Source organism: Lepidochelys kempii, chromosome 23 (assembly GCF_965140285.1).
Source record: "Lepidochelys kempii isolate rLepKem1 chromosome 23, rLepKem1.hap1, whole genome shotgun sequence".
NCBI lineage: Eukaryota > Metazoa > Chordata > Testudines > Cheloniidae > Lepidochelys > Lepidochelys kempii.
This window is the reverse complement of record NC_136402.1, coordinates 18592645-18617151: the sequence shown is the minus strand read 5'-3', so window position 1 is coordinate 18617151 and position 24507 is coordinate 18592645. Positions and strand designations below refer to the sequence as shown.

Genomic DNA, 24507 nt, shown 5'->3' with positions numbered 1-24507 from the left:
GGGGGGGGGGCTCGGCGCGGTCTCTCCCCCCTGGCCGCGGGGGGGCTCAGCGGGGTCCCTCCCCACAGAGCGCAGAGAAGCGGAAGTCCATGTTGGACGCGATGGCGGTGGAGACGCAGCAGGAGAAGGGGCGGCACCAGGAGGCGCTGGGGGTGCTGCGGGTGCAGCAGGAGAAGGAGGTGCTGGGCATCCGGGCGCGCTACGAGCGGGAGCTGCGGGAGCTGCACGAGGAGAAGAAACGCCACGAGGAGGAGCTGCGGGGGCAGCTCAAGGAGGAGAAGGTGCTGGGGGGGAGCCCTGTGCGGACCAGAGTTTTTACACACAGCTGCTCCACCCCAGAGCTGGCTGCATCTCAGCGCCGGGCGAGCCTTCCCCGTGCGGCAGCGTGTGCGGCTGTTCCCACTTCCCCGCCCCAGAGCTGGCTGCATCTCAGCCCCATGGGCTCCACCCCAGCTGGGTGGGCTCACATGAGTCCCCCCTCGCTCGTTCCACAGGGCAACTGATTAAGAGGGACGGGGGCATCTTATTCTACGCCGAGCGAAAAGACGTTTTTATCGAACGTTGGACCAGGGCTCAATTCAACGTTTTCTACATAAGGGTCTGATACAAAGATGTGTGAAAATAGAGTCCTAACACAGTCATGGAAGTTACGGGAAGATGCTTAGTGCAGAGATTTATCTCCACCTTCCCCTCCACCTGAGGGGCGGGCGGTGATGGTGGCTCTCTCCGCAGGCCCGGAGCCGGGAGCTGGAGAGCTCGCGGCAGACGGTGGAGGAGCTCCGCCTGCAAATCCAGTCCATGGACGGGGCCAAAGGCTGGTTCGAGCGGCGGCTCAAGGAAGCGGAGGTGGGAGAGGCCCCGGGTCCCATTCCTGTCGCCTGCCCTGGGGCGGGTGGGAGCCAGCGGCCCCTGGAGGGGACCGGCCCCAGGTCCGGCCCCGCCCCCCATATCCCTGGCCGTTCTCACTCCGGGCGTCTCCGTCTTGCATTGCAGGAGCTGATTGAAAAGCACCAGCGTGACCACGAAGAGGCGCTTCGAGTGTGCAAGGAGCACCACGGGGCCGAGTTGAAGGTACGACTGGCAGCTGCCCTGCCCCAAAGGTGGCTGCATCTCCGAGCCGAGGCGCTCACCCGCTGTGGTGCTATACGCAGCTGTTCCGCCCCAGAGGTGGCTGCATCATCTGTGGGACAGGCAGCCCTTTGTTAACCCCGGGCTGCTTCTCCCTCCCCTCAGCTGAAGGCCCAAGAGGCGGAAGCCGCCAGGGAGCAGCTGCGGGTGGCCGAGAGCTCCCGGGACGAGCACGTGGCCACGATCGGCCGGCTCAGACAGGTGAGGGGCTGCCCCAGTTCCCTTCTGGCCCCGGAGCCCCCCGGGGCGGGGCGGGGCTGGGGGTGACACTGATCCCGCCCCATCTCTGGCAGGAGGTGAAGGACACGGTGGACGGACAGCGCATCCTGGAGAAGAAAGGCAGCGCCAGTGTGAGTGGCCCCCTCCGGCCCCGCCCATGGAACCCAGGAGTCCTGATCCCCACGCCCTCCAAGCCGGGACGGAGCCCAGGCGCTCCTCTGATGCACTGCAGTCGGGGGGGGGGACTGGCAGGTCATGGGGCCCCCAGGCCCCCTCCAGCTGCTGCCATGCAGAGGGGAGACGGGGTTAAACAGCGGTGCGCTCCCCTATTAATGTCCCTGCTTCCTGCCCCATCCCCCCACCCCCTCAGCACAGGGCTGCGCCCCCAGGCCACCGGGACCGCCGGCCCTTTCAATTCGCTGCCCCCCTTCTCCGTAGCTCAAAGACTTGAAGCGGCAGCTGCAGCTGGAGAGGAAGCGGGCGGATAAGCTGCAGGAGCGACTGCAGGAGATCCTGACCAACAGCAAGACCCGGACGGGTGAGCGCGGAAGGACGCTGGCCCCAGGGCTGGGGACTGGCTGGCCCAGGGGGGCAGGGAACGGGACACGGGACCTTCCCCTCAACCTCCTGCTTCTGAAGGATTCCAAGTCCCTTCCTACGCTGCTTTGCATGAACGTGGTTCATCCGGCCCTGAGATGCAGCCACTTCTGGGGCGGGGCAGCGGGGGAACAGCCACACACAACGGCACACGGGGACGGCTGCTCTGGTGCTGAGATGCAGCCACTTCTGGGGCGGGGCAGCTGGGGAACAGCCACACACAACGGCACACGGGGACGGCTGCTCTGGTGCTGAGATGCAGCCGCCTCTGGGGCGAGGCAGCTGGAGGGGACAGGCGCACAGCGAATCTGCGGTGGTCTTGGGCTGTAGGGGGCGATGGGAGCACAGCCTGTGCACTGTTCCCTCTTCCACCATTGGGGGCAGCCCCACCATTGGGGGCAGCCCCACCATTCTCCAGTCTGCCAAGGCGTCGCAGAAGGGGGCAGTTTCAAAGGCGGAGCCTGCGGAACTCCTCGCCACATGATGTCCCTGAAGGCCAAGAGCTCAGCAAGCTTTAGAGCAGGGAGGGACGTGGGGATCACCCCAGAGGAGAGTGTGTTTGACTCAGTGGCTTTCGGGGCGGGGGGGCAGCCCCCCGGCGAGATGCAGAAACGCTCCTGCCACGGTCAAGTGAAAAGCAGAAAACGGGAGATCAAGTATTGGACGCGGACGCACCGTTCCCGGCCTGGCTGCCTGCTGGGCCTGACCCGTTCATTCCTCTTTCCCCGGAGCTCAGAGTCTTCATCGCGTCCCCCTGTCACCTGGCCGAACGAGCCCTGGGTGCGGCCGCTTAGAGCCCGGACTCCTGGGTTCTCTCCCTGGTTCTGGGGGGGAGGCGGAGCCTGGACTCCTGGGTTCCATGCCCTGTCTCCACAGGGATCGAGGAGCTGGTTCTGGCCGAGATGAGCTCCCCCAGCCGGGTGCAGACGGGCGACAGCAGCAGCATCTCGTCCTTCAGCTACCGGGAGATCATGAAGGAGGGGTCGGGGCCCGGCAGCACCAAGGTGAGGGGCGGGGCTTCCTGCTTGGGGGTGGGGCCTCTATTGTACCAAGCCCCGCCCCCACGCTCTGCTCCCCCTCCCTCCTAAAGGGGTGGGGCTTCTTGTGCGGGCTCCCAACAGCCCTCTGCTCCTTCCTCCCCTCCCTCCCTGCTTGGGGGGGTGTGGCCACTGCTGCTAGCCCCGCCCCTGATGCTAGGGCTCCTCCCCTCCCCACTCCCTATCCCCCACTTCCCTCAGACTATGCCCAGGCCCCATCCCCTTTGCAAACCCCGCCCCTCACACCCTGTTACCTCCCTCCCTGGGGGTCCCGTCAGCACTCAGGACAGCCCCTCCCCCCTCTCTCTGCCCCCCAGTCCAACACGGGGAGCCCCCAGTCCCAACGCCCCGCGGACCTGTCGGACGAGGAGATCTCGGAGCTCTTCCAGCGCCTGGCGGAGATGCAGCAGGAGAAGTGGATGCTGGAGGAAAAGGTACCGGCCCCGCCCCACGGGGGGTGCTGGGGAGTGGGGGGGACCAGGGCTGGGGGCTGCGGGTCGGGAGTGAGGGGCGATGTCTCCGGCTCTGACCTGCCCCACAGGTGAAGCACCTGGAGGTGAGCAGCGCCTCGATGGCGGAGGATCTGTGCCGGAAGAGTGCCATTATTGAGACCTACGTCATGGACAGTCGCATCGGTGAGGACCCCGGTGTCCGGGAGGGGGCGGAGTCTGGTGGTTGAGGGCGGGGGGGCTGAGCACCAGGACTCCTGAGTTCCCTCCTGCTCTGGGAGGGGAATGGGGGCTGGGGGTTTCTCCCTGTCCCAGTGGGTTGGGTTCATCGCCAGCCGTCCCAGACTTTGCGAGGCCGGGAGCCGTGGCGGTGTCCCATCTCAGCCAGGGCAGGGGGGAGGCCTTCTGCTGCACGGCATGCTGGGAAACCCCTGCCCCACTCTCCTCTTCTCCCCCCCCCACCCGGTGAGTTCAGATGCGGTGGGGGCGGCAAGTCGGGGCATGGCCAGCGGGACTGTGCAGGTGTCGGCCGCCCTGGATGTCTGCTGGGGGCCTCCACGGGGCTCTGGGGAAGGCTGGTCACCCCCTCCAGCCCTGAGGCCGGAGGGATGGGCCCTGCATACCCCCAACCCTTCCTGAGCAAGCCACCCCTGTGTGGTGTTGTGTGTGGCTGTTCCCCAGATGCCCTGCCCCAGAGGTGGCTGCATTTTGGCACCAAATGAGCCCTCCTCATGTGGCGTTTATATGTGGCCGTTCCTAGGTCCCCACCCCAGAGGTGGCTGCAGCCCCATCAGGTTTTCTTCAAGTCACTTCTGTTGATATGGAAGGAAAGCAAAGCGCTCTGCTGCCCTGTGTCCTGTTTCCTGGCCCCCTGCGTCAGCGGCCCCCCCGCTGGGGGGCAGTTCGGAGTCGGCGCCCCCTACAGGGGAAAGGCTCCATGTCCCGTTCCCCACCCTTGGGCCGGGTCCCTGCACCCTGGAGTTCTCCCCGGCCCGCGGCTCCGCAAGGGCTGCTGGGCGAGTCCCCTTCCGCTCCCTCCAGCCTCGGTCACCTTGGGCCAGAGGTGGGTCCGGGAATCGATCCCGCCTGGCTCAGGCCTGGCGCTGCGTCCCCCGGCCCCCCGCAGCTGGGTGCCTCCCGCACTGAGCGGGGTGGGAGCCGCTCCCTGGGACACAGGGCTGCCCAGGGGGTGCTGCGGGGGGCCCTCTCTCGCAGGGCAGGGCTGGGCGCTGTGCTGCGGGGAGGGGGGCTTGGCAGGCCCAGCGTTTGCCCAGGGCCCCCCAATTAGATCACCTCTGTCTGCCCTCCTGGGCTGGAAGTGGGCAGGGCTGCGCCCTCCGGTCTGTTGCCCCAGGGGGAGATGCAGTCCCCTCTGGGGCGGGGCAGGGAGCCGGGAGCGGTAGCTTGGCGGGCGGCTCTGGCCCGCAGCCCTGGGTGTAAATAGCTGCAGTGGGGTCGTGTTCCCCTCGGCTTGGCAGCGGGCGGCTCCGGCCCTGAATGTTTAATGATGGCTAAAAATACCTTCCCTGCTCCTTCCCTTCCTCTGTCATTGCCCTGCCCTGCGTGGGGGGGACCCAGGCGTCCTGGCTCCCAGCCCCCCCAAGCCACTAAACACCACTGTGCAAGAACGGTTAGAGCAGGGGGGCTGGGAGCCAGGACTCCTGGGTTCTCTCCCCAGCTCTGGGGGGAGGAGCTGGTGGTCAGAGGAGGGGCGCCAGGACACCTGGGTCCTATCTTTCTGGCTCCCTCCCCCCGCCCCACCTATCCGATCCCAGCTGGTTGTCCGGCGCCGGGAGAGCCCCCCCGCTGTGGTGTTGTGGGGGCTGGGTGGGGGGCTGGCTCACCCCTCCCCCGTCTGCCCCCCAGACGTGTCGGCGGCCCACGGGCCCCTGGACCGCAGCACCCTGGGCAGCGTCCTGCGGGACCTGGTGAAGCCGGGCGACGAGAACCTGCGGGAGATGAACAAGAAGCTGCAGAACCTGCTGGAGGAGCAGCTCACCAAGAACATGCACCTGCAGAAGGTGAGGGGGCGGAGCCTGTGGGGGCGGAGTCCTGGGGAGGGGCGGAGCCTGTGGGGGTAGAGTCCGGGGGAGGGGAGGGGCGTGGGGCAAGCACCCTCTTGTGCCTGTCCCCACCTGCTGGGGGAGAGCCCCTCCCCCTGGGGCGCTCTCCCCTGGGGGGCAGGGGCTCTCGGACTCCTGGGTTCTTTGCCCCTCACCCCTCCCCTCGTCTCTTCCAGCACCTGGAGGTCCTGTCCCAGGAGATCGTGCGGCTCAGCAAGGAGTGCGTCCCCCTCCCCCCGCCCGCCCCCCCCGGTGCTGACCCTGGCGGGGCCTGCTGACCCCCCACTACACCAGGGGGTGGGGCCAGGGGCAAGACCTGCCTGTTCCCAGGGCACCCCATGCCCTTGCTTCAAGCGCTGCCCCCCACCTGGCCAGCAGCTTCCTACCCCCCCCCCACATTATGTGGGGACAGGACCTTTAACCCTTCGCGTCCTCCCAGCTCCATTGATGGTTCATCGTCCTCTGCCCCATCTGCCTCTAGCCCCTCCCAGCCGGCGGGGGGCCCTGTCCCCACCTGAGCTCCCTCCCCCCCATCCTCTGGGTACCTGAACCCCTTCTCCCCCAGCCTAGATCCTGCCCCTTTCGAGCTGCACACCACCCCCACCGCCACCCCCAGACTTTATCCCTGGATTGGGGGGCTGGCGGGCGGGTCACCGGCCCTCTAAGAAGCACGGGAAAGAGGCGAGGTTTCATGGTGCTACCTCCCCTGGCAGGAGGGGGAACCAGCAGGGGAAAGCGGGGGGCACCGGTGGGGCTGGGGGGCGGGAGTGAGGGGCACCCGTGGGGCTGGGGGGTGGGAATGAGGGGCCCCTATTCATCTTTTGGCGGTTCTCCCTTCTGCCCGTGGGGTAGCGCCTCCTTTACCCCCCTTTCCTGCCCCGGACTTGCTCTTCCCCCCAGCCCCTCCCACATGTGTCCCAATGCAAGTCCCCCCCCAGTCCGCTCGCCTCTGTGCGATGGGGGCCCCGAGGGACGTGCTGTGTATATTTGGCTCGGGTGGGGGGCCTGGCCGATCTTCTGACTGCACTTTCCCTGCCCCCCCGGCTCTGGGGGGTTAAGGGGGCGGTGACGTGAGCCGCGACTCGCTACGGCGACAATAAAGACGTGGACTTGGCCCCTGGCTCCCGGTGTCAGTGGGGGGGGCTGGGGAGGGGCTGCTGTTCTCTGGCAGGGCTGGGGGGCGCCTTGGGGCAGGGGCCTGGGTGGGGGGCTTAGCGGGGGGCCTAGAGGGGCAGGCGCTCTCCTGGGGGGGGAAATGCCCTAATCTTGTTTGTCCTTAAACTCCTCCACCCTGGGCCCCGAAGCCCCAGTCAGGGCAGGAACCCAGGCGTCCGGGGTTAATTCCCCTGGGGCGATTCTAGGTAACTTCACCATCCTGGAGGGCCCGGGCAGCTGTTCCCAGCCCCCGGCCCAGCGCGGCCCCCGCCTTGGCGCCAGGCAAGCCGTCCCCACATGGTGTTATAGGGGGCTGGCCCCCAGCCCGCCCCCACCCCAGAGCTGGCCGCATCTCTGCACTGGCAGCCTGGGGGGCGGACTCAGACTGGCATCAACGTGCTGCCCAGAAAGGATCCCGCCCCCGCCCGTCTCGCCAACGCTCCTGGGGCGTCCAGCGGGGGAAGGAAAACAATGAAATATCGATGTATGGGCTGATGATGTCACCAATGCCCCCCGCCCCAGCTGTGTGGGGTGGGGCCCCGCCTCCCCCGCAACTGGGCCGGTGCCCCTCACTCCTGACCTGCAGCCCCTGCCAGCCCGGCCCTGCCCCCCCCCCGGCCCTGCCGGTGCCCCTCACTCCCGACCCGCAGCCCCTGCCAGCCCGGCCCTGGCCCCCCCCAGCCCCGCCGGTGCCCCTCACTCCTGACCTGCAGCCCCTGGCCCTGCCCCCCCCCAGCCCCGCCGGTGCCCCTCACTCCCGACCCGCAGCCCCTGCCAGCCCGGCCCTGGCCCCCCCCCAGCCCCGCCGGTGCCCCTCACTCCCGACCCGCAGCCCCTGCCAGCCCGGCCCTGGCCCCCCCCCCCAGCCCCGCCGGTGCCCCTCACTCCTGACCCGCAGCCCCCCCCCACCCTGGCCCTGCCCCCCCCAGCCCTGCCGGTGCCCCTCACTCCTGACCCGCAGCCCCCTGCTAGCCCGGCCCTGGCCCCCCCCCACCCGCTGTACCGCCCGCCCCGCCCCCCCGTCTTATTTATAGACTATTTTTCCTCCGCACAATCCAATGGCCTGGGGGGAAGGGGGCGGGACAGAGAACCCTCCTGACCAATGGGAGGCCAGCTTTTCATCAGCCAGTCACGTGGCAGCTTAAATTCTGTCCAAAAAGTTACAAAGCACAATAAAGAGGTGAGTTCTGGCAAGAAGTGAATGTCTGTTATTTGGAAGGGGGAGGGGTGGGAGGCAGGACTTGGGGGGGGCGGGGTGTCGGCACAGGGCAAAGACCCCCCGCCTGGGTCCTCAGCCCCCATAGATCTCTGCCATTCTGCCAGCAGGGGGCGCTGGAAGGAGACCAAACAGCTGATAAGTTTGGAAACTCCCTTGGTGGGGGGCCTGCGGAACTACCGGCCACTGGATTTCATCCCAGAGCCGGGCTGGTATCGAACTTGGATCCCACTGCAGCAGGGTGAGCAGGAGGCAGGATATTTGGTGTCTGGCTGGGGGTGCAGGGCCCTTGGGAAAATCAACCTTAGCCAGGACACCAGGGTAAATGGGCCCATGGGATCAACAAGGTACAGACACTTTTACCTCTTTCCCTGAGCAAAGTCGACCATCAATGGGCCCACAGGCCTTTGTCCCCAGAGCCGGCAGACCTTGTGCGATGATGCAGCCGCCTCTGGGGTGGGGCAGCTGCCCGGACACTCGGGACCTCCCGCACTGAAGGTGCAGGTGTGAGGATGGGGGGCGGGGTGGGAATCAGGGCAGCGGAGATTTCACCCGCCTGGGGTCATGGCAGAATGAACAGCAAGTCACAGGCTCAGAACGTTTTGCCCTGCAGTGGGGTCTGGCGGTTAGAGCAGGGGCGGGAAGGCTGGGAGCCCGGATGCTTGGGTCTCTCCCTGGCTCGGGGAGGGGGCTGTTGGCTGGAGCGGGGGCTGGATTCTCTGGCAGCAGGTTGTTTTTCTGGGGCGCGTCTCGCTGGCGGGTGACGTATTGGGGGCACCATCACCCGCCTGTCACCGGGAGCCTTTGAAGGGTCCTGATGCTGGAGCTGTCGTGAGATTCCTGCTTCACGCCCGTGGCTGGCACCGGGCTCAGCTGCAAGCAGGGAAAGGGGGAGGGGTGGCTGCTTTGGGGGAGCAGAGAAGGGCACATGGGGCCTGTCCCCTCTAAGGGGCACCCGCCCTGATCCTACCCCAGGGCAGGGGGCTGGTCCAACGGCCCTGAGCTCCTGACTCCCAATCTCTGCCGGTGCCCCTCACTCCCGACCTGCAGCCCCTGCCAGCCCGGCCCTGCCCCCCCAGCCCTGCCGGTGCCCCTCACTCCCAACCCGCAGCCCCTGCCCCCCCGGCGCTGCCGGTGCCCCTCACTCCCGACCCCCAGCCCCTACCAGCCCGGCCCTGCCACCCCCCAGCCCTGCTGGTGCCCCTCACTCCCGACCCGCAGCCCCTGCCAGCCCGGCCCTGCCCCCCCCCAGCCCTGCTGGTGCCCCTCACTCCCGACCCGCAGCCCCTGCCAGCCCGGCCCTGCCCCCCCAGCCCTGCCGGTGCCCCTCACTCCCAACCCGCAGCCCCTGCCCCCCCGGCGCTGCCGGTGCCCCTCACTCCCGACCCCCAGCCCCTACCAGCCCGGCCCTGCCACCCCCAGCCCTGCTGGTGCCCCTCACTCCCGACCCGCAGCCCCTGCCAGCCCGGCCCTGCCCCCCCAGCCCTGCCGGTGCCCCCACGCCCAGGCCGCAGACCTGGCTCTCAGCCCATTCACTGAACAGCTCTTAGCCGCTCTGGGTATCGATTTGCTCTAAGTGCTGCGTGTTTCCCATGTGCTGATTAAGGGTTTGTTCTGACACTGGCAACTCGGGGCACGTGGGGGTGGGGAGTCTGGTAAGTCGCAGAGAGCTGGGGGGGCAGGGCCGGGCTGGTAGGGGCTGCAGGTCGGGAGTGAGGGGCACCGGCAGGGCTGGGAAAGCCCAGGGCTGGGCTAGCGGGGGCTGCAGGTCGGGAGTGAGGGGCACCGGCAGGGCTGGGAAGGCCCAGGGCTGGGCTAGCGGGGGCTGCGGGTCAGGAGTGAGGGGCACCGGCAGGGCTGGGGGGGCCAGGGCCGGGCTGGTAGGGGCTGCGGGTCGGGAGTGAGGGGCACCGGCAGGGCTGGGAAGGCCCAGGGCCGGGCTAGCGGGGGCTGCGGGTCGGGAGTGAGGGGCACCGGCAGGGCTGGGCTAGCGGGGGCTGCGGGTCGGGAGTGAGGGGCACCGGCAGGGCTGGGGGGGGCCCAGGGCCGCGCTGGCAGGGGCTGCGGGTCGGGAGTGAGGGGCACTGGCAGGGCTGGGAGGGCGCAGGTCTGGGCTAGCAGGGGCTGCGGGTCGGGAGTGAGGGGCACCAGCAGGGCTGGGGGGGCCCAGGGCCGGGCTAGCGGGGGCTGCGGGTCGGGAGTGAGGGGCACTAACCCCGTGTGCTGATCCTGCTGGGACCCCCAGATATGTCAGGTGTGGACGGGGGCTGGGAGCCAGAACTCCTGGGTTCTCTCCCTGGCTCTGAGTCTGTGGACCGCTCCTCAGCTGCCTGGAGTTGTTGTGGGGGAGGGGTCCGGTGACTCCACCCCCCTCCGGGCTCAGTCCCCCAAATGCTCCCTCTGCTCTGGGTCATCTGGACCCCCCCATCCCCGCCCTGGGGGTGCCCCTCCTCCAACCTCATCTCTGCCCCTTCAATCCCCCGGCTCCCCCCTTCCCCTTCTGACCCCACAATCCCCCCTGATAGATCCCTCCCGACCCCCTATAGATCCCTCCCTCCCCCACCCCCATAGATCCATCCCCACCCCATAGATCCCTCCCTCCCCCACCCCATAGATCCATCCCCACCGCCTATAGATCCCTCCTCCCCACCGGCTATAGATCCCTCCCCCACCCCATGATCCAACTCTCCCCCCCATAGACCCATCTCTTTTCCCCATCCCCTATGGATCTATCTCCCCCCCACAGATCCCTCCCTCCCCCCTCCCCCTCCTTCCCCCCACCCGGCAGCCGCCGCTGCGCTATAAAAGCCGGTACATCCCCCCCCCGCCGCCTGATGCAGGCGGGACCCGCTTCACCCACACCCGGCCGGAGCCCGCGGAGCGATGCGCCTGGGGGGGGGGCGGGGCAGGGACCCCCCCCAGCCCCGAGCCCGGATCGCCGCCCGCGGCCGCCGGGGAGAGGTGAGAGCTGCCCCCCCCCCGCATCCGCCCCCCCCCGAGCCCCCGGATCTGTCCCCCCGGATCGGCCCCCCCCAGATCCGCCCCCCCGAGGCCCCGGATCTGCCCCCCCGGATCCGCCCCCCCAGCCCCCGGATCGGCCCCCCCCGATCCGCCCCCCCGAGGCCCCGGATCTGCCCCCTTAGCGGATCCCCCCCCCGAGCCCCCGGATCTGTCCCCCCGCGTCTGCCAGGGGCACTGGGACAGTGCGGGGGGGGGGGGGGGCTGAGAGCCGAGCTGCAAACCCTGGATAGGATGGAAACCACCTACAGCCGGGGGGGTACGGCAGCCCCCCCCAGCCCCCCTAGTTCCAGCACCTCTGGTAGCTGCCCCCCCAGACCTGCCCCCCACCCCCTGCATGTGCCCCCCGCCCTGGCCCCATACCCACCCCAGGGCTGGGGTGTCCCTGAGTCCGGTGGCCCCTCCTGACACCCCCCCCATCCCACATGGAGCAGTTCCTGTCCCCTGCAATGGGGGGAGGGGCTGGGCCCCGGGAAAAGGGGTTTGAGTAAGAATCAAAAACACCCCTCCCCCACTGCTAGGCTAGGACTGACCCCCTCCCTCCCCCGGGGGTCCCCCACTCCAACCCACCAGCCCCCACAGCTGGGGAGAGAACCCAGGCATCCTGGCTCCCAGCCCCCCCACCCCCGCTCTACCCACCAGCCGCCACTCCCCTCCCAGAGCTGGGGAGAGAACCCAGGCATCCTGGCTCCCAGGCCCCGCCCCCGTCCTCTAACCACTAGACCCCCCTCCCCTCCCAGAGCAGGGGAGAGAACCCAGGCGTCCGGGCTGAGGTGTCCAATCTGCAGTTCTTGATTTTCTTTCTCACGTCTCTTCTCTCCTGCCCGCAGCGCCCTGAGACGCCCCCCGCTGGGCTGCCGAGCCCTTCGGCCCCCTTTGCCAAGAGCCAGCGGCGTGGAGAGGCCCAAACCCCCCCCCCCCGATGCCTCGAGAGACCAGGCCTCAGCTGGGACAGCAGCACCCCCTCCGGGGACAGCCGAGACCGGGGGGGTACCTGAGACCGTGACCAGGAGCGACTCGTCTCTCCCTCTAGACCCTGGCTCTGTGCCCCACAGCAACACGCCGGCTTGGGGCTTGTGTTTCGGAGACAGCTGAGCCCCGGGCAGGCGGGGTGGGGAGGTTCCCACGGGGGACCCGCAGTTAGCGGAGCCCTGGGTCCTGAGACCGGTCCTGAGACTTTCTTCCCCCATCTCCTGGGTCCTGAGAACTGCCCCGATTTCCCTTGGACACATCCAAGTTTGGAGACGACCCCCCCTCCTGCCGGCGCCCCAATCTCCTGGGTCCCAAGGCCACTCCCCGGGCACCTCCGGCTTTGGCGCCCTCCCCGTTCCGAGCTGACGCCTCTGCCCTGCCCCGGCGACCCCCGCGCCTGGCCACCATGGCGGCCGGCGTGGCCACCTGGCTGCCCTTCGCCCGCGCGGCCGCCGTGGGCTGGCTGCCCTTGGCCAAGAAGCCGATACCCAAACCACCCAGCGTCAAGCGACCCCGGGGGGACGAGATCCTGGTGGTGAACGTGAGCGGCCGGCGGTTCCAGACCTGGCAGAACACGCTGGACCGGTACCCGGACACGCTGCTCGGCAGCTCGGAGAAGGAGTTCTTCTACAACGAGGACAGCCGGGAGTATTTCTTCGACCGCGACCCGGAGATCTTCCGCCACGTCCTGAACTTCTACCGCACCGGCCACCTGCATTACCCCCGGCACGAGTGCATCCAGGCCTTCGACGAGGAGCTGAGCTTTTACGGCATCATCCCGGAGCTGATCGGCGACTGCTGCCTGGAGGAATACCGCGACCGCAAGAAGGAGAACGCCGAGCGGCTGGCCGAGGACGAAGAAGCGGAGAGCGCCACCGACCTCTCCTTGCCGCCGGACAGCACCGTCCGGCAGCGGCTGTGGCGGGCCTTCGAGAACCCCCACACCAGCACGGTGGCCTTGGTCTTCTACTACGTCACCGGCTTCTTCATCGCCGTCTCGGTGATCGCCAACGTGGTGGAGACCATCCCCTGCCAGCCGCCGCCCGGCCGGAAGCGCCAGCAGCCCTGCGGCGACCGCTTCCCCTTGGCCTTCTCCTGCATGGACACGGCCTGCGTCCTCATCTTCACCGGCGAGTACCTTCTCCGGCTCTTCGCCGCCCCCAGCCGCTGCCAGTTTCTGCGCAGCGTCATGAGCATCATCGACGTGGTGGCCATCCTGCCCTACTACATCGGGCTGGTGATGCCGGAGAACGAGGACGTGAGCGGGGCCTTTGTCACCCTGCGGGTCTTCCGGGTCTTCCGCATCTTCAAGTTCTCCCGGCACTCGCAGGGCCTGCGGATCCTGGGCTACACCCTCAAGAGCTGCGCCTCCGAGCTGGGCTTCCTCCTCTTCTCCCTGACCATGGCCATCATCATCTTCGCCACCGTCATGTTCTACGCCGAGAAAGGGACCCGCAGCACCAACTTCACCAGCATCCCGGCCGCCTTCTGGTACACCATCGTCACCATGACCACGCTGGGGTGAGTCTGCGCCCTGCGGCCCCCCCCACCGCTCAGCCCTGGGCCCCCGGCTCTGCTTTCTCCCGGGATCCCGTTTGGGCCCTGTCAGGCGGGGGGATCCGAGAGCCGGACGCTTCGGAACCGACCCCGCCATCTGTTGAAGGCTTTTTTCTCAGGTTTTTGAGTTATTGTCCCTGGAGTCCGGGCCCGGACTCTACCGTGGCCAGGAAATTTGGGCAAATGACTGACTGCCCCCGTTGGGTCCGTGGGGCACCAGCAGGGCTGTTCTTGGGGCTCCTGGGAGCAGAGTGGGAATCCAACCTGGGGAATTCCCACATGCATCCGATTCAGAATAGGCTGGGAAAGGGCGGAAGTGCATGAGGTGCGGAGGGGGGGGCTGGACCCCGGACGCCTGGGTTCTCTGCCCGGCTCTCGGAGGGGAGTGGGGGCTGGTGGTTAGAGCAGGGGGGCTGGGAGCCCGGACGCCTGAGTTCTCTCCTGGCTCGGGAAGGACAGTGGAGGGCAAAGCACTCGAGTGGGGGAACTTGTGGGCAGGAGGCCGGGCCTGGTGCGGCTGGTGCCATCTGCAGTGGGCTGGATAGCCCAGAATGCAAACATTTGTTCAGGTCGTAATTCTTCCTAAGAGCCCACGGGGCAGCAGCAGGGGGAGGGGAGAGCGAAAGAGAGGAGCTGGGGGCTGCGGGTCGGGAGTGAGGGGCACCGGCAGGGCTTGGGGGACAGGGCCGGGCCAGCGGGGGGTTGCGGGTCGGGAGTGAGGGGCACCGGCAGGGCTGGGGGGGGCAGGGCCGGGCCGGCGGGGGGCTGCGGGCCGGGAGTGAGGGGCACCGGCAGGGCTGGGGGGGCAGGGCCGGGCTGGCGGGGGGCTGCGGGTCGGGAGTGAGGGGCACCGGCAGGGCTGGGGGGGCAGGGCCGGGCTGGCGGGGGGCTGCGGGTCGGGAGTGAGGGGCACCGGCAGGGCTGGGGGGGCAGGGCCGGTCTAGCGGGGGGCTGCGGGTCGGGAGTGAGGGGCACCGGCAGGGCTGGGGGGGCAGGGCTGGGCTGGCGGGGGGCTGCGGGTCGGGAGTGAGGGGCACCGGCAGGGCTTGGGGGGCAGGGCCGGTCTAGCGGGGGGCTGCGAGTCGGGAGTGAGGGGCACCGGCAGAGCTGGGGGGGCAGGGCCGGGCTGGCGGGGGGCTGCGAGTCGGGAGTGAGGGGCACCGGCAGGGCTGGGGGGGCAGGGCCGGGCTGGCGGGGGGCTGCGGGTCGGGAGTGAGGGGCACCGGCAGGGCTGGGGGGGCAGGGCCGGGCTGGCGGGGGGCTGCGGGTCGGGAGTGAGGGGCACCAGCAGGGCTGGGGGGGCAGGGCCGGTCTAGCGGGGGGCTGCGAGTCGGGAGTGAGGGGCACCGGCAGAGCTGGGGGGGCAGGGCCGGGCTGGCGGGGGGCTGCGGGTCGGGAGTGAGGGGCACCGGCAGAGCTGCGGGGGCAGGGCCGGGCTGGCGGGGGGCTGCGGGTCGGGAGTGAGGGGCACCGGCAGGGCTGGGGGGGCAGGGCCGGGCTGGCGGGGGGCTGCGAGTCGGGAGTGAGGGGCACTGCATGTCTCTTTAACAGCCCCCGGATTCCTGCTGGTTCTTACTGCATCATTGCTGGGGCGAACCACAGAGCCGGGGAGGGAACCCAGGAGTCCTGGCTCCCAGCCCCCACCACCCGGTGCTCATTATTTGAGGTGTAATTAGCGGCTGTGTTTTGAGCTCCTAAATGAGTCTTGACCACCCCCGGTGCCTGAGCCGGAGGGGGTGGTGTGCGGGGGGTTGGGTGTGCATAGGACGGGGCGAGGGGCCCATTCCAGGATCCTCTCCCCTGTCCTCTGGCAGGAGCGGAGTTGCCCGGATAATCTTCCCACACTGGGCCTTCAGCGGGGCCTCCCAGTGGGCTGCACGGGGACAGATCGCCCGGCGCCGAGATGCAGCCACCTCTGGGGTGGGGCAGCAGGGAATAGCCTCACATAACACCACAAAGGGTTGGCTGGCCCGGCGCCGAGATGCAGCCACCTCTGGGGCAGAGCGGCTGGGACCAGCCGTTTGGGACGGACCCTGAGGGGGGACCATCGAGTCTCTTCCTCTGCAGAGGCTGCTCGGGAGGCAGGAGAGACTCATGGGAGATGGGGCTTGGCCCGGACGCTGGGATTCACACCCTGCTCTGGGGGGGGGGCTGTAATACCCTAGCAGGAGTCTGGGTCCCCCCCCAAATAAACAGCACAGGGCTCAGCCCCCCAGCAGGGGGCAGCAAGGACACACGCACAATCCCCAGGTCACCACACAAACTGTCCTTCCCTTACTTCCCAGCAGGGGGCACCGTGGGGTTTTCGTGCTCCGCAGGGGGTCACTATTACACCAGGGCGTGTGGAAGAGATGCACTGTGGGTAAGGCGGAGGGCAGGAGCAGGAGGGGGCTGGGCCCTGGGGTAGGCAGGTTGGCCGGAGGTTCACGCTGCAATGATGAGGGGAGGAAAGTCGCTCTCCCCAGTCACTAGGTTCAAGTGTTAACAGCCTGGATTGAGTGACGGGTCCCACCAGGTTGAATGGGGGCTTGGAGGAGATGTGTCTTCATGGTGAAGGGAATAGAGAGGCGCCAGGACACCTGGGTTCTCTCCCCAGCTCTGGGAGGGGAGGGGGGTCTGGTGGGTTAGAGCAGGGGGGCTGAGGGCCAGGACTCCTGGGTTCTCTCCCTGGCTCTGGGAGGGGAGGGGGGTCTGGTGGGTTAGAGCAGGGGGGCTGAGGGCCAGGACTCCTGGGTTCTCTCCCTGGCTCTGGGAGGGGAGGGGGGTCTGGTGGGTTAGAGCAGGGGGGCTGAGGGCCAGGACTCCCTGGCTCTGGGAGGGGAGGGGGGTCTGGTGGGTTAGAGCAGGGGGGCTGAGGGCCAGGACTCCCTGGCTCTGGGAGGGGAGGGGGGTCTGGTGGGTTAGAGCAGGGGGGCGAGGGCCAGGACTCCTGGGTTCTCTCCCTGGCTCTGGGAGGGGAGGGGGGTCTGGTGGGTTAGAGCAGGGGGGCTGAGGGCCAGGACTCCTGGGTTCTCTCCCTGGCTCTGGGAGGGGAGGGGGGTCTGGTGGGTTAGAGCAGGGGGGCTGAGGGCCAGGACTCCTGGGTTTTTTGGCTCTTTGCGCGTCTGCCATGGGGTCGTGATCTCATCTGCTCCAGGGCGAATTGGGGCCTAATCCAGCCCCCCAACTTTGTTTCATGGCAGGATCCCCCCCCACCCCAGGCACCTTCCAGGCCCCGCTGCTGCCCCCTAGGTGAAGCAGGGTGGGGCCCCCTTCCTGCTCTCCCATTTCTGTGCATCTCCGGCCCCGGGCAGCTCACACACACCCCCCGCCGCCCCGTGGAGTTACAGGGAGGTCGGGGCTGTCAGATCCCCCCCAACCTTCCCCCCCCCCGGGTCCAAGGAGCATCCTTCAGTACCCTGGTCAGCCCCATTCCCCCCCACCCTGGTATCCTGCCCCCCACCCCCAGATCAGCCCCAGGTCCCCCCCCAGACCCTGCTATTCTGCCCTCCCTGGATCAGCCCCAGGTCCCCCCCCAGACTGGTATCCTGCCCCCCCTCAGATCAGTCCCAAGGCCCCCCCAGTGTGGTATCTCCCCCCACCCCTGGTTCAGCCCCAGGGCCCCCGCCCACGCCGCAGTGCAAGGTTACAGCAACCTCTCGCTGCCAAGCGGACCGGCTCCGCGCTGGGACCTGTGAATATTTCATGTTCTCTGGAGCCAGCCCAGAGGCACACGAGGGGGGAGGGGGGCTCCTGATTCCTCCCCCACTTTAGAATCCCTCCCCCGCACAGAACACAGAATCCCCTTCCTGCCCCCCATACATTGCCCTTGTCTGGGGGTCTGCACTGAGCCACTAGGGGGTGCCGTGCTGCGGGGGCTGGGCAGGGGCGCTCTCCCCTGGCAGTGGGGCCGGGCGCTGGGGGGTGCCGTGCTGCGGGGCAGGGATCTCAGCAGGGGGATCCCAGTTTCCTGGCCAGTTATAACAAGCCACCACCCAGCTAAAATTCCCTGGAATTCCCACTGACTATCAAATTCTTCTTTAGCTGCCCCGCCCCAGAGGTGGCCGCATGTCCGCGCCGGGCGAGCCGTCCCCTTGCGGCGTTGTGTGCGGCTGGTCCCCAGCTGCCCTGCCCCAGAGGTGGCTGCATCTCCGCACCGGGCGAGCTGTCCCCTTGCGGTGTTGTGTGCGGCTGGTCCCCAGCTGCCCCGCCCCAGAGGTGGCCGCATGTCCGCGCCGGGCGAGCCGTCCCCTTGCGGCGTTGTGTGCGGCTGGTCCCCAGCTGCCCTGCCCCAGAGGTGGCTGCATCTCCGCACCGGGCGAGCTGTCCCCTTGCGGTGTTGTGTGCGGCTGGTCCCCAGCTGCCCCGCCCCAGAGGTGGCCGCAAGTCCGCGCCGGGCGAGCCGTCCCCTTGCGGCGTTGTGCATGGCTGGTCCCCAGCTGCCCCGCCCCAGAGGTGGCCGCATGTTCGCGCCGGGCGAGCCGTCCCCTTGCGGCGTTGTGTGCGGCTGATCCCCAGCTGCCCCGCCCCAGAGGTGGCCGCATGTCCGCGCCGGGCGAGCTGTCCCCTTGCGGTGTTGTGTGCGGCTGGTCCCCAGCTGCCCCGCCCCAGAGGTGGCCGCATGTCCGCGCCGGGCGAGCTGTCCCCTTGCGGTGTTGTGTGCGGCTGGTCCCCAGCTGCCCCGCCCCAGAGGTGGCCGCATCTCCGCACCGGGCGAGCTGTCCCCTTGCGGCGTTGTGTGCGGCTGATCCCCAGCTGCCCCGCCCCAGAGGTGGCCGCATGTCCGCGCCGGGCGAGCCGTCCCCTTGCGGCGTTGTGTGCGGCTGGTCCCCAGCTGCCCTGCCCCAGAGGTGGCCGCATCTCCACACCGGGCGAGCTGTCCCCTTGCGGTGTTGTGTGCGGCTGGTCCCCAGCTGCCCCGCCCCAGAGGTGGCCGCATGTCCGCGCCGGGCGAGCCGTCCCCTTGCGGAGTTGTGCGCGGCTGGTCCCCAGCTGCCCCGCCCCAGAGGTGGCCGCATGTCCGTGCCGGGCGAGCCGTCCCCTTGCGGCGTTGTGCGCGGCTGGTCCCCAGCTGCCCCGCCCCAGAGGTGGCCGCATGTCCGTGCCGGGCGAGCCGTCCCCTTGCGGCGTTGTGCGCGGCTGGTCCCCAGCTGCCCCGCCCCAGAGGTGGCCGCATCTCTGCGCCCTGTGTTGCCCGTAACGGGGATGCCGTTGCCGGTCTCTGGGGTGTGCTGGGTTCTCGGAGCCGCACGCCGAGCCGTTGATTGATTCTCAGCCCGTTAAATAAGTCATGGTGTTGGGGCCTGTGTTTTATTATATAATCGCCGCTCGCTTGACGTGGATTAACAGCGTGTCTCCACAAGCAATTTCGCTTTCCCAACCGGTCCATTACGAATTGCAACACTTCTGCCGCCTGTTATCCTCATGCGGCGTTACGGGTGGCTGGTCCCCAACCGCCCTGCCCCAGAGGCAGCTGCATCTCAGCGTGGGGAGAGCCATCCCGGCATGGTGTTATACGCGGCTGTTCCCTGCTGCCCCCCCCCGAGGTGGCTGCATCTCGGCATCTTCCCCACCCTGCCGGGGAGGGGCCCGAGAGCAGCGGGGAGTGAGATGCACGAGGCAGTTCACACCTCTTCGAGTGACCGGCTCAGGCTCTCGGCAGACTCCGGCAGGGCCACATTTTGGGGGTTTTCTCCCCGACCGCCGGGGCTGGGAATGTACTTTTTTCACCCCCCGAAAGCTGAGCTTCTGCCCCATTCCTGCTTCCCCCTCCCTTTCCCCCGGCAGGTACGGGGACATGGTTCCCAGCACGATCGCCGGGAAGATCTTCGGCTCCATCTGCTCGCTGAGCGGGGTGCTGGTCATCGCACTTCCGGTGCCCGTCATCGTCTCCAACTTCAGCCGCATCTACCACCAGAACCAGCGGGCGGACAAACGCCGGGCGCAGCAGGTCTGGGGGGCCACGGCGGGGCCACGGGGCAGGTGGAGAGGGGGCGGCCAGGGCAAAGGAGGGGGATGTGGGGAGGGGAGAGTGAGCCGGGGGGAGGGGGGTTGTGGGGCTGAGGTGCGGAGCGGGGCTGGGGGGCCGGAAGGGGGGTGGGGGGGAGGTTTGTGTCTGTGTCTCTGACCCTGTCCCCCCCCCCCCACAGAAGGTTCGCCTGGCACGGATCCGGCTGGCTAAGAGCACCACGACCAACGCCTTCCTGCAGTACAAGCGGGACGGGGGCCTCGAGGTACCTGCTCCTGCCCCTCGCACACTTGCCCCTTGCATGCTCGCCCCTTGCACGCTCGCCCCTCGCACGCTCGCCCCTCGCACGCTCGCCCCATTGCAGTCGCTGATGCCCGTGCACAGTGACAGCACACGCTGGCTGAGTGGCAGGAAAGCACTCCCCACACCCTCGCCCCTCGCACGCTCGCCCCTCGCACGTCGCTGACTCACCATGACGCCAGCGCCTCAGTTGCACGGACGTGACCGTGCACACTCAGCAGGCCCACGCGGCACGTTCACCGCTCGCACTGTTGCACTCACGCACAACCCCAGTGCACGCTGGCTGCCCGTTCACCCCTCACATACTCACAACTGCAGTAACCCTCCCATGCACAACCACAGTGCACACTCGCCCTTCACACATGCACAGTCCCAAAGCACACTGGCCACACGTTTGCACTAACATGGTCACAACTCACCCTCACCTGCTTGCACTAAACCCATCATTGTGCAACGCACACTCACCTCACACTTTGCACACACGCAATGGCATTCATGCCGGCACCCCCCCCCGTTCCCTGGGCACCCCCCCATCTCCACACACTGCCCCAGCTGCACGGACCCACCCACGCCCAGTCGCACGCCCTCCTGGCCTTACCCTCGCACAGGACTGCAGAACCGAGCGTCACCCTTTGAACGCGCCCCCCGCCAACCCTCCTTCTGCTACCCCTCCCACTCACCCCGCTCACCGGAAGGGGGTGTCTGCCTAGCTCTGATCTCCCCCCCCCGCGAAACAGGACCTGGGCAGCGCCGCTCACGCCCTGGCTGTGAGGAATCGTTCGACCTTCGAACAGCAACATCACCACCTGCTGCGCTGCCTGGAGAGGACCACGGTGAGGGGGGGCGGCTGGGGGGCGGCGGGGGGGCGGCTGGGGGGGCCGTGGGCCAGGCTGAATCTCCCCCCTCCCCCCCCGCAGAGCCACGACTTCACGGACGAGCGCTCGTGCAGCGAGGCCGGCCTGGGGGGCTCAGTGGGCGGCCGGACCAGCCGCAGCACCTCCGTCTCCTCCCAGCAGGGCGGCACCAGGTCCTGCTGCCCCCGCCGGGCCCCCCCGCGCCGAGCCCTGCGCCCCGCCCCCTCCACCGCCTCCGCCAGCCGCACCAGCGCCCAGGAGCTCGGCACGCTGCACGGTCAGACGGGGCCCGCCGCCCCCCAGAGGTGACCGCGCCCCGCACTGGGGGCCTGAGGGGGTGGAGGAATGGGGGGCGCGGGGGGTGCTGAGCTGGGAAGGGTCCTGGGGCGTCTGACCAAGAGGCGATGGAAGCCCCCACTAGGGGGGATGCTGGTATCTGCCGCCACCTAGTGGGCAAATGAGGAAGAGCGGGGGCTGCTGGGAGCCAGGACGCCTGGGTTCTCTCCCCGGCTCTGGGAGGGGAGTGGGGTCTAGTGGTTAGAGCAAGAGGGTTGGGGGCCAGGACGCCTGGGTTCTCTCCCCGGCTCTGGGAGGGGAGTGGGGTCTAGTGGTTAGAGCAAGAGGGTTGGGGGCCAGGACGCCTGGGTTCTCTCCCCGGCTCTGGGAGGGGAGTGGGGCCTAGTGGTTAGAGCAAGAGGGTTGGGGGCCAGGACGCCTGGGTTCTCTCCCCGGCTCTGGGAGGGGAGTGGGGCCTAGTGGTTAGAGCTGGGGGGGTGGGGTTGGGAGCCAGGACGCCTGGGTTCATTCTCTCTCTCTTCTCTCCCTCCGCACAGCCGCTCCAGCTTGAACGCCAAGGCCCACGAGAACATGACGCTGGACTACGACGGGGTGGACCTGGCGGCCGCTCTCACCAGCATCCCCACGCCCCCTGCCAACACCCCCGAGAGCCGTCCCCCCTCACCCTGCGCCCTGCCCAACTCCAGCCTGCCTGCCCCCTACCTGCCCCACCGCATGGTCAAGATCTCCTCCTTGTAAGGGCAGAGCATGGAGCGGCTGTGGGGGGACTCCTGGGTTACACATGCCGAGGGGCATTGTCTTCCGCAAACGCTGGGGCGCCAGCTGCCTAAGGGCCTGGGTCCCCCAGCTGCCTGGGTCCCCCTGCTTCGGTGCATGTCCTCGCCCGGCGGCTTCGGTCCCAGGGACATCGTCTTCCACAAACACTGGGGTGGTGGCATCTGCCTGGGGGTCTGGATTTGTCCCGGACGCCTGAATTCCACAGGACCAAGGCCTAGCCCGGACACCTAGCCCCCCCCCACGCCTCTCGACCCCCCGCGCTTAGGTGCATGACTTCGCCCGGATGCCTGGGTCCCGCCACTGTAGCAACACAAACGCTGAGGTGCCACCCGCCGAGGGACACGGCCTTGCCCGGACGCCCAGGTCCTGCCCCCCAGCCCATTCCCCTCGAACGCCCCCTCAGCTCTCTGTTTGAATCAAAGCCCTATCTCGGGGACAGCTATGCAAGACGGGCAAACGGGACGACTTCCAGGGCTGGCCCGAGGGGGGCGGAAGGTTACGGCACCTGGCTAAAGCCTTCCCCCCCCAACCCCATGCCCCCACCCCAGGGGAATGTGGGCAAGAAAACTCTTCAACCCAGAGCCCTTGTATGTCCTGTGCTGGGAGGGGAGTGGGGTCCATATAGCCCAGTGCCCACCCCCCAACACGCACTGCAGTAGATCAGAACGAAGGACCTGCAGAGCCAGACTCCTAGGTCCCTTCCCCACTGCCTTGGACCTGTCCCAGTGGACCCACCTACTCCCCACCCCACAGCTCCCAAGGGGGCCGCACCCAGATCTCACTGCAGTCCCCCCGTCCCCCGAAATCTATGCATGTGTCTCTTCCACCACCGGGGGGCACTGTCCATGCCTGCATGCATCTCCGGTCTAGACTCAGTGGGAAGGCACCTGTGTGGGGGAGCAGAAAGGGGGGTACCCGACCCCCGCAAATTCCACCTCCCCGCCCTCCTTCCCAGGACCTTGCCTAGGCACAAAGATCGACGGGGAGCGGACGCCGAATCCAAGGACACACTCTGCTAATGTCGCGCCTTTGCCCAGACGCCGGCCACCTCGCGATCCGCCTCACGGGTGCCGTTCTAGGCATTCGGGGGTGGGCTGGACACCTGGGTTCTCAGTTTGGGGAAGGCAGTGGGGTCTAGTGATTAGAGCGGAGGGCCTGGGAGCCAGGACTCCTGGCTTCTCTACCCAGCTCTGGGAGGGGAGTGGGGGGTCTCAGACCCCCACCCCCGCCAGCAGCCTGCAGGTCTGTTGTGCCCCTGATAAGAATGGCAGCAGTATTCCGCCCCCTGCCCCCCAGCAGTAACAGCTGGGGGGGTCCCGACCAATGCATGCACCCCCTAGCATGGCAAGCGGGGGGACAGACAGCCCTGAGGAATGGCCCACAGGAACCGGGGAGGGGGTAGGTGCCCCCTAGCCCCACCACGGGCTCTGGGGGAGCAGCCACCTCATTGGTTGTATAGCGCAACGCCCAATTCCTTGCATGGCCACAGGGGGGCGACATGGACTCTGCTGCACCGCCCCCCCCCTACAAAGCAATATACCCCGTCCCCGAGAGGGCATCGCTATAGGGGGGTGCCTCGGCTGGGGGTGGGGATCCCACCCACACCTCCCCCTTCAATTTACCTCCTAGTCTACATGAAGATGAAAGGAAAAGTTAGAGTGCGGGCAGCTGGGAGCCAGGACTCCGGGGCTCTGGGAGGGGAGTGGGTACTAATGGTTGGTGGGAGGGTGGGGAGGCTGGGAGCCCGGACTCCTGGGTCCTCTCCCTGACTCAGTGTGTGACTGATCAAATCACTTCAACTCAGGTTCCCCTTTGTGTCCACAGGGGGGAGAATAAAAGTGACCAGATTTGGGGCGGGGAGCTCGGCAGTTTAACCCCTTCGAGGCCAGAGGCGACTTTGAAGCACCTTGCATGTGGGGCGCAGTGGGGGGAGTTGGACAGAGGCCGGGAGGGGGCAGGGAAGCTGGGGGCGAGGGGCTGCCCTGAGCCCACAGCGGCCCCACTGTCGCTGGAGCAAATACAATGAGACGTGCTGAAACTCAGACCCCCGACTCCTGGCTTTCCTTGGGGGGGCGGGGCGGGGGGCCCCAGTGGGGGGCACCAGCTCCAACGTACCCAGGGCAGGGGGTGGCTCGGGGGGGGGATGTAAGGGAGCCCGGACTCCTGGGTTCTCCCCCCAGCTCTGGGATGGGGGCGGGGCCTGTGAGCCCGGACTCCTGGGTTCTCTCCCCAGCTCTGGGATGGGGGCGGGGCCTGCGAGCCCGGACTCCTGGGTTCTCTCCCCAGCTCTGGGATGGGGGCGGGGCCTGCGAGCCCGGACTCCTGGGTTCTCTCCCCAGCTCTGGGATGGGGGCGGGGGCTGCGAGCCCGGACTCCTGGGTTCTCCCCCCAGCTCTGGGATGGGGGCGGGGCCTGCGAGCCCGGACTCCTGGGTTCTCCCCACAGCTCTGGGATGGGGGCGGGGCCTGCGAGCCCGGACTCCTGGGTTCTCTCCCCAGCTCTGGGATGGGGGCGGGGGCTGCGAGCCCGGACTCCTGGGTTCTCTCCCCAGCTCTGGGATGGGGGCGGGGCCTGCGAGCCCGGACTCCTGGGTTCTCTCCCCAGCTCTGGGATGGGGGCGGGGCCTGCGAGCCCGGACTCCTGGGTTCTCCCCACAGCTCTGGGATGGGGGCGGGGGCTGCGAGCCCGGACTCCTGGGTTCTCTCCCCAGCTCTGGGATGGGGGCGGGGCCTGTGAGCCCGGACTCCTGGGTTCTCCCCACAGCTCTGGGATGGGGACGGGGCCTGCGAGCCCGGACTCCTGGGTTCTCTACTGCCCCTTGGGGCTGGCTGGGTGGGTGGTCGACTGGGTTAATAGGTGAGAAAAAGGGGTGGGACTATATTTGAGTGGCAGCCACCTCAGCCAATCAGAGCAGCCACTGT

At 68.4% G+C, this 24507-nt stretch overlaps 2 protein-coding genes across 2 annotated transcripts in view; both read left to right on the top strand.

Annotated features, from left to right (window-relative positions):
• The window catches only part of LOC140901891 (voltage-dependent L-type calcium channel subunit alpha-1D), a 55444-nt gene extending 48837 nt beyond the window's left edge, over positions 1-6607 (top strand). The window contains 11 exon segments of the mRNA XM_078850107.1: positions 69-281; positions 733-846; positions 994-1071; positions 1234-1329; positions 1422-1478; positions 1786-1885; positions 2821-2948; positions 3299-3415; positions 3523-3616; positions 5297-5451; positions 5670-6607. Of these exon segments, the coding sequence (XP_078706233.1) occupies positions 69-281; positions 733-846; positions 994-1071; positions 1234-1329; positions 1422-1478; positions 1786-1885; positions 2821-2948; positions 3299-3415; positions 3523-3616; positions 5297-5451; positions 5670-5771 (1254 nt within the window). The 3' untranslated portion in view covers positions 5772-6607.
• A 4045-nt stretch (positions 6608-10652) lies between these two features.
• On the top strand, positions 10653-23617 carry KCND1 (potassium voltage-gated channel subfamily D member 1). The gene is made up of 7 exons (XM_078850240.1): positions 10653-10825; positions 11713-13375; positions 19178-19340; positions 19540-19623; positions 20396-20491; positions 20576-20817; positions 21346-23617. The coding sequence occupies exons 2-7, from the start codon at positions 12261-12263 to the stop codon at positions 21545-21547; spliced, it is 1902 nt and encodes a 633-aa protein (XP_078706366.1). The 5' UTR covers positions 10653-10825; positions 11713-12260; the 3' UTR covers positions 21548-23617.
• Positions 23618-24507: the final 890 nt, after the last annotated feature.